This window comes from Oxyura jamaicensis, chromosome 15, assembly GCF_011077185.1.
Source record: "Oxyura jamaicensis isolate SHBP4307 breed ruddy duck chromosome 15, BPBGC_Ojam_1.0, whole genome shotgun sequence".
NCBI lineage: Eukaryota > Metazoa > Chordata > Aves > Anseriformes > Anatidae > Oxyura > Oxyura jamaicensis.
The window spans coordinates 11,136,007-11,144,288 of record NC_048907.1 but is presented as its reverse complement, the minus strand read 5'-3'; the positions used below and the strand labels follow the sequence as shown (position 1 = coordinate 11,144,288).

The window sequence follows — 8,282 nt, the reverse complement described above, 5'->3', positions numbered from 1 at the left end:
TTTTTTTTTTTTTTTTTTTTTTTTTTTTTTTTTTTTTTTTAAGAAAAAGTAAGAGAAGGAAAACTTTTAATACTGCTAAAGCTTATCTTCATTGGGTTATTTTAGGCTGCTGAAGTTTGGAAATGGAGTTCTCTGTACTCCCTCCTAAAAAAATCTCCTAAGATCATAACTGGACAGAACTTCGCTGAAAAGCGACAGCAGTATCTAGGACTGTCGTTAAACATAATTAAAAAACAAATGCCATTTAATCCATGGCAGTGCCCTTTTCACCTCTCTTGCAGGAAGCCCTGCATGTCACTGAAACACACCAGTCAGCCTGAACATTTTTTTAAATTCTTGTAACACACTTAAAAATCCAGATACTTCTGGTTTTACTTCTCACAAAACCATTTGCAAGAACCATTCAAAACATGAAGCCACAAAATTTAGACAATAATTAAAAGCTTTTTTCTCCCCTCCCACACCAAGCTTTCCGGTTAATAGGCACTTAATTAGGACCCTTTCAGATAAAGTGCTGCCACATGAAATGAAACCATAACTAGTCTTCTCCAAAATGTGAGCTGTACAACATGCTCCTGCACGAACAGGAGACCTATGCAACTCCCTGGGTGTATCACCTGATCAGATCCACAGGATGGCTGTAAATTACGTATCTGCATTCTTCCGTTTCAAACTTCACAAGGCCAGTTGTTAAAAGAATATTAATATATGTGGTTATCTGCTCACAGAACCGTTCCCTCAGCCTGCCCCCCCACGAGAAGTGTATTTATAAGGCATTTAACAACCTCACACGTTGTTTCTGACAACCTTACCCCGAAGTCAGAACTCAGATCTCAGCCAGGTATCGCCAAAGCCACGCAACAGGTGAACAATGTGGAGCAGACAAACGGAACAAACTCGTGATGGTTATTTGCATAACACACTTCCACTGTTTGCACACTGTAACAAATGGTGACGTGCAGCACTGCCCTTAGCTGCTATTAAATGTCATCCCACTGTACTTACTCGGGCAGTTGTGACAGCTCCATCAGTTAGAACCCAGCCCCTGCTTCCTGACCGGGTGGCACTGAGGCACTGCACGGCGCAGGCACACAGCGAGGTCACAGCACTCGGACTGGACCCGAGAAGCCCTGCACAAAGCCTGCCGTTAGCAGGAGCAGACAGGCCAGGACCTGCAGCTGAACAGGCAGCTTTGGTACCTACCTCTGGGTGACTTTATAACGAGGTGAAAATGAAAAGTAACTGCTTATTTAATGAAAATCGGTTTGATTTTTGTAATTGGGGGTATATTTATACAGGCATTTCATATTAGAGCATCTCAAAAAAGAGAAAAACGATAATAATAATAACAAAAAACAAAACAAAAAAAAAAAAAAACAATACAGCAAAAGTCTGTTAGCACTTATGTTTGGCTTTACCACGATTAAACCGGAGCCTGACCCAAGTCTCCCCGGGGAGATCATCCCACCAGCCGGAACCTAACCGAGCTCAACCCGCACGCCCGCAGCCCTTCACCAGCCCCTCAGGCCCCCGGTTCCCCCCGGGCGGCTGGGCCCCACGGCGGACCCGGCCCCACGGCGGACCCGGCCCCGTCAGCGCCGAGGGCTGAGGGCAGCGCCCGGGCCGGCCGTGCTTCCCCTCCCCGCGGGCATCTCCCCCCGGACGGCACCGGGCCCCGCGACCCCCGACGCCTCCCCGGCCCCCTAGCCGCCCACCTGTCCCAGTTGCTGTCCCAGTAGCCGCCGGTGCCCCCAGCTCTCTCGATCCAGCCGGCGGCCGGCGGGCAGGAGGCGGCGGCGGCGGCGGCGGCGGGCGGCAGCAGCAGCAAGCCCTGAGGCGCGGCGGGAGCGGCGGGCACGGCGGCGGCGGCCCCCGGCCGCGGCTCGGAGTCGCCTCCCCCGCTACGAGCCGGCGGCTTGCCCACGGCCACGGCGGAGAAGAGGACGGAGCCCCCGGCCAGCCCGCAGGCAGCCAGCGCCAAGGCGCGGCGGAACGACATGGCGGCGGCGGCGGCCGCGTGCCTCGCCTCGGCCTCGGCGCGGCCCCGCCCCGCACGGAGCGCGGCGGGAGGCGGGGGGCGAGGCTCCGCCGCGGGCTCCCCTCAGGAGGGAAGGCCCCGGCCCGGCCCCGGCCTCGGGCCCCGCCCGCTCCTCCCGGCGCCGCGTGGGGAAGGGCCCGGTGCGGTGCCCCGAAATGGCGGCGGAGCGCGGAGGGGCTTCCCCGGCGCTGGGAGAGGAGGGCAGAGGGAGGCTTGGCCGCGGTGGGATGCTGCGGTGCTGGGGAATGCCCGCAGCAGGGCAGCTACATGGCTCAAAGGAAATATATCCCGTGTAGGTCAAAGGAAAAGAATGTTAATTAATGGTTCGGGGCGACGTGAGCTGCCTTTAAATTACCGTGCTTAGGTGCCACTAAAGTGGCATGTAGCATGTATTTCTGCACCAGTCAATTTAGCTTGCAGCAAGCATGTATTACTTCATATGTACTTCCTTCTGTTGGTTTCTGAATCAAAAAAAAAAAAAAAGGAAAAAAAACTGTTGTTCAACTGATACATTCTTAAAAAAAAAGAAAAAAAAAAAAAAAAGCCCCCAAGCTCCCCATTAAACCTCACCCCAGAAATACTTTGACAAAGCAGAAATCTTTTTCCCCCAAAAGAGACGGTACCGGTCTGTGCAGTCCGCTACTCTGCTGTTGGTATTCATTTTTATGCAGAAAGCACTCAAATTCTATCTATATATATAAATATATACACAATATTATTGTAACAGTTGCAGATTTTCTGAAAAACAGCCATAGCAGAGATTGCTCCCTTTTCCATGTCTTTACGTCTGCGTCCCCAAAGACCTATTAGGATCCATTAAAATGAAAAAATGAGTTGCCATACCTCAGTTAGGGTTGTTGGTTGATGTTGTTTTGAGGCACTAACTTCAGTGTTTTTTTACATCACTGAAGTTAGTACCATTTTAAGAGAAACTAGAATTCTAAACTAGAATTTGACATTGCAACTCTGACACGTTGGGCCTTAACAGCATACAGACATTTTTCTTGAGGAGTTAAAGTCTGCTGCTGTTTATCACAGGGCATTGCTCACTAAGTTTAAAGAAAGCGCACTCTTTCCTACCATGCCACATAATATTGCTTAGCCAAAGCTTCCTGTAAATGTGATTTAATTGCTAAATTTCAAATGATGTCATGATCAATACTTCAGAGCTTTGTAAAAATTTATTTGCAAGCTAAAAAAAAACACAGAAGCCTTGGGGAAAGGTCAGCAGAGCCTGCCCCTCCCACACTCTTTTTTTTTTTCTGAGCTGACATCCAAAATTCATCACTGATTTCTACCTGTTAAATTCAGAGTTTTGCAAATTTGACAGAAAGCCTATTGAATCTGCATCTCAGGATACCAGCAGATTTTAGAGATGCCATTATTCAGATTTTGCATAGTTACGTATGCATTCTTACCATTCCCATCCACCTGTTGAAACCTCACCTCCCTGCCCACATTCCCCATACTGCAAATGGCACTATTCATGTTACTCCACTTATATGCCAGCTGGGTCCAGAGTTTCCAACAGCCAGATTTCAGTCAGTGTGACTCCAGGATAACTGCAGCTAGAGACTGTTCCCTCTCCACAACCACCACAGATCTGCTCTGCCTGCTCTCAGGGCTAACGCGCTCCTCCTTCTGCGGGACTTACAGCTGAACGACAAGCACACTGGGCCTGCTAAAGAAGTTAAACCAATTTCCAGCTTTCTCAGCTGAGTGTCTTTCCCCTGTCCACCACTCCGTGTCTCTGCCTCACGCATGTATGGTGTGGACAGAGAAATAGATCCGACTGTGTTACAGGTCCTTTCACTCTTGGACATTTTACAGATCAGCCATGGCCCCCACAGGGCAGACGAATGAGAAACCCTGATGAAAATTGCTACAGACTAGATCTAGATTTTCTTTCTTTGTTTTTCCCCTACTTTATCCTCTTGCCTGCCTCATTCTCTATATTTAAGGTATTGAGCTTTCTCTTTCTTCTCATATAGCTTTAAAAGTTTAATTTTATTATCCTTCTTTAGTTCAGCTTGGAACTAGCCTAGAGGCAATGTGTGTATTTATGCTATATTTATGCTGTGTATATTCTTTCTTATCAAGAGCCCAAAATGAAAAAGTTTATTTTCAAAACTTCACATCCAAATCTTCATCAAGAGCACTGTTCTTTTTGCCCAGCTGTCAGTCACGTAGCTTCCTGCAGGTGACTTCTAACTCTCTTCCTGCATAATTCCTTTTCTTTTATGCCCCATAACACACTTTTTCCTTTAACTGTCCCAGTTGTACCCTATGCCTCTTCCCCTGCAACCTGCCCTCTGACCTGGAATCCCAGCTCATGTGTTTTACCCCTAGCAACTCATGGAAGAGGGAAAGCCTGAGCAAGATGTCTGCGCACATCAAAACTGCACCGGATACCATCACCCGCTTGAGGGCAGGGACAGGCTGAAGCTGGATGGGACAAACACTACAATTCCTAAAGAGTCTCTGAATTACTTGAACTGAGGTCTAAAATTATATGGCTCATTTTCCAGTTTCAGCGTTACTCAAGATGCACTGATGCACAAAATGTCCAACACTTGAGATGAAAATCCCAGTTTAGACAAAGAGAAGTTTGCCGAGTGCACAACTGGCACCAGCTGATACCGAGGCTGAACATAGCCCACTGTCAGAAAAGTCTGAGACTGTTGTTAAGCAGTAATTAAACCTGTTCCTTCAGCAAAAATGTTTTGCTGAATGTCTGGTAAATCTCACTGTGCTAGAACAGGAAAATGGATAATATCGATTGTTTGCCCCAGTGCTGCATTTTGGATGTCATTCTTCTGTGATACCACCATCAGAAATCTCCAGTGCGGATGCTCACAGTTTATTTTTGGTTGCCTTTGGTACTATTATACTTAAACACTTTATGTGCAAAAGTCTTTTCGAGATTATCTTAGATTTTGACTAGTAAATCCAAAAATGTTATTTTAAATTAATTATTTACTGTTTTGTAAAGCTTGCAATTCAATTAGGTTAAAAAAAAAAAAAAAAAGTCTAAAATAACTTGTTGAAGTGTTACCACTAGCTCCATCATTAGTCCTGCATTACATTAATAATTACTTAACTTCTCACCCTTTGTTGTATAGGTAGTGCTTTTTTGTTTGTTTGTTTTAATATTCATATTGCTACTATTCTAATCCAGTTTTATTGTGTTGTGTTTCATCTGTGAACAGAAAATCCACCTAAGAGGATAACAACCAACTGATGGCACCCACTAATGGAATTATCCTGTTAGCTAGAACAGTAAATGTTTGTGCTATTGATGCCACAGGTCCGATACTCAGGGATGACTCCCAGTGGGGTTATTCCATTTCTGTGGCTAGATGCAGAGATACCTTCAAGCCAGGTGCCCAAGGCTAAGATGGCCTATTAACTATGTTGTGACTGGAATAAAGCAAAACAGAAATCAGAAAGCCAGTACGGTTCTCCGAAAACTTAGTATGGATGGCACCTGACAAATGACGTTGTTTTCCCCTGGCAGGCAGAAAAATCTTATGGCAAAAGCAGGAGCAACAGCAGTTCTCGGGGGTAACTTCACTGCACAAGGAATACAAAGAAATTCTGCTTTCTGGATGGGACCTGGATCACCGCAGGGACGCGTCATTGCTTGGATGTTTTACCATTAGCTACAGGGAGAGCAAGAGCAGGTCACTAGCCTAAAATTGGCAAGTGAAATTTATGAACTTTCAGGCATTTTTAAAAACAAAACAATTAAAGTAATAAAAGAGCTTTTGAAATGAAGAAAATGTGTTTTTGAAAAGCCTATTCCATGACCCCAGGCACATTTACTCATGCTGTATCATCTTCCCACTGTAACAAATACAGCTGTAAATTTATTAGCAAAAGAGAGAAACAGAGAGAGAAGAGAGAGAGAAAAGGAAACATTAGGTCATTGGATCCAAATGTATTCAGACATACTGTGGGCTTACTGCTGGCCTTCGTAAAGGAAATATTGATGTCATCCTGGCTTCCTTCAGGTCCAGCAAAATTTAAATGATACACTAGTTTAAACTATTGGGTTATAAAATGATGTCTACTTAAGCTCACTTAATACATTTTTAGAGAGCTAGAATACTGCTTTTAAGCAACATTGGCTTGCATGACTAAACCAGCTAAAAAAATAAAAAATAAAAAAAATAGTGGCTTTGTGACCATATCTGACTGCTTCGCTGAAGAGTTTAACACAACTATGCAAGTACCGTGTTGGTACAGTACAAATTCTAGGGAGATTTTGCTATGAAAGGAAGTCTACATACATTCATGCTAGCAGTGATTCAGATCTTGAATTTAATCTAGGTGTTGTAAATCACATGCTAGAGGATCCTTCCACTCTCTTTTGGCCACAAAAATGCAAGAGAAGCTCATTTAGGATGAAAGACTTCTCTTCCCCAGACACACTCTCCATAAGCATATTTAAAACTATGTTTCACCTTATCTAAGGCAGAAAAAGTCAATCATGAAAGATTAACCCTCTTCTTAATTTTAAATTTGCAGTCACCATCTTTCTAGCTGAAGTAGACTGAAAGGAATTTCTTTAGCAATGCTGAGTATCACTGGTAAACAGAAGTACCTCAATACAGCTGTGAGGAACTGATCTTTCCTGAGGCTGTCTCTCCTTACTCCTTTAGTACGGAGTAAGCCTCTTTACTAAACTGTGACTAAAGTCTTATTAACTCTGAGAATTTAAAATTTTAAAAAATCCCCTTGTAGATTGTCCCAGAATGGTTGAGACTACAATGACAGGACAGCTTTAGGATAAAAGTGTGTCATCTTCCTATTAGCATTATGAAGCCTTTCTCTCTGATGGAAAGTGTGAGAAAAGAGTTGCTACACAGGGCGAGAATGAAAACTTCTAGAAAACGCCTTCATGGGAGTTACCTGCCAGCTCTTTAGTTGCTCTAGAATCACAAGGGTCAGTGCCTTGAATGCTACAGGGTGTTGCAGATTTTTTGATGTCACCCCATCACATACAGAAAATAAGAGATCCTTTCTTATTACAAAAGTTGTAATAAGCGGTCAAATTTGTGTTTTCAGATTTAGGCACTTATCAACAAGTCCTTCTCAGTGACTTGGCTTTTAGTCATTTAAAACCAGAACAATTCAGCCTACCAAACACACAGTTACAAATCAGAAGACACACCAAAAATGTATTTGTGAAAAGAAAGACTAAAACAAAACAAAAACCAAACCTAAAGTCATTTCTGACCTGGTAAACTAGTTATATTAAAACAGTCTCTAGACCTTCCATTAAGTAACCATCCAGTTCTGCCCCTAAAAAAATCTCATGAAACTAAGGGTTTATAACAAAAATACTAACACTGCATTATCTAAATGTGATGCTCTAATAAATAATGATGTATCACGCCAGAAGGGTTTAATTGGAAACAGATGGTCTAAGGAATGGAAACATAAGCAGAGTATTTTACTGTAATCACTATCCAGGAAACAAAAAGGGATTTGATATTATTGCCTCAAGAACAACTACCCCCAGCCTTTTTGTCTTAGCTCACAGTAAACTTACTTTGCTAACGAAGCACAGGTGCTGCTGATAGCTCAAACAATGGCACACAGTTCAGGCATTTTTCTTAATCCTGATTAGCAAGTGAGAGTCAGCACTTGCTGCTTTTGCAGAGTTCACCTAATCTCTCTTTACAACCATTTTCTTTACATTGTTTCCCGTTTTAGAAAACAATGAATTTGGAGTTGCTATGAATTTCAGGGTTGACTTCCATTGCATTTGACAGTGTAAGTCTCTAGCAAGCATCAGTGTTTAGGCACCACAGTCTAGGCCCTAAACCCAGCTCTGATTTCAGGTGCACGGACGAGCAATTATAAGACCTTATCTGTGACCTCCACTTAGCAGGAAAGAGAGCACTCTGCAAAACCAGGTGCTGAGAGGTACACAATTACACAATCTAGGGGATTTCCAATTTTAACAATCCATTAATGCTTTACAGAAAATACAAAGGCAAAATTCCAGTCCTCTCAAAATTCATGTTGCAAAATGTTCCTTCTCTGTCAGGAGCTGGTTCATGTCATCCCTGCTTTACTTCGGAAAAATCACCCTTGGGATGAGCTTGGCACAGGCTGTGTAAACCCTGATGTTCCGCTTTTGGAAACAAGCATTTAAATGCAGTGTTCTCGCATACAAGCCCCATTGAGGCTATGTAGGGAAAAAAAAAAAAAAAAAAAAAAAAAAAAAAAAAAA

General features: G+C 43.6%; 1 protein-coding gene across 2 annotated transcripts in view; it reads right to left on the bottom strand.

Moving 5' to 3' along the window:
* PGAM5 (PGAM family member 5, mitochondrial serine/threonine protein phosphatase) overlaps positions 1 to 2,065 on the bottom strand; it is a 12,821-nt gene extending 10,756 nt beyond the window's left edge. The window contains exon 1 of one of the 2 annotated variants that reach the window (XM_035340939.1): positions 1,716 to 2,065. In XM_035340939.1, coding sequence (XP_035196830.1) covers positions 1,716 to 1,999 — 284 coding nt within the window. In that variant the 5' untranslated portion in view covers positions 2,000 to 2,065. The remainder of the gene's footprint in view (positions 1 to 1,715) is intronic. The other variant, XM_035340938.1, reaches the window with a different exon arrangement.
* Positions 2,066 to 8,282: the final 6,217 nt, after the last annotated feature.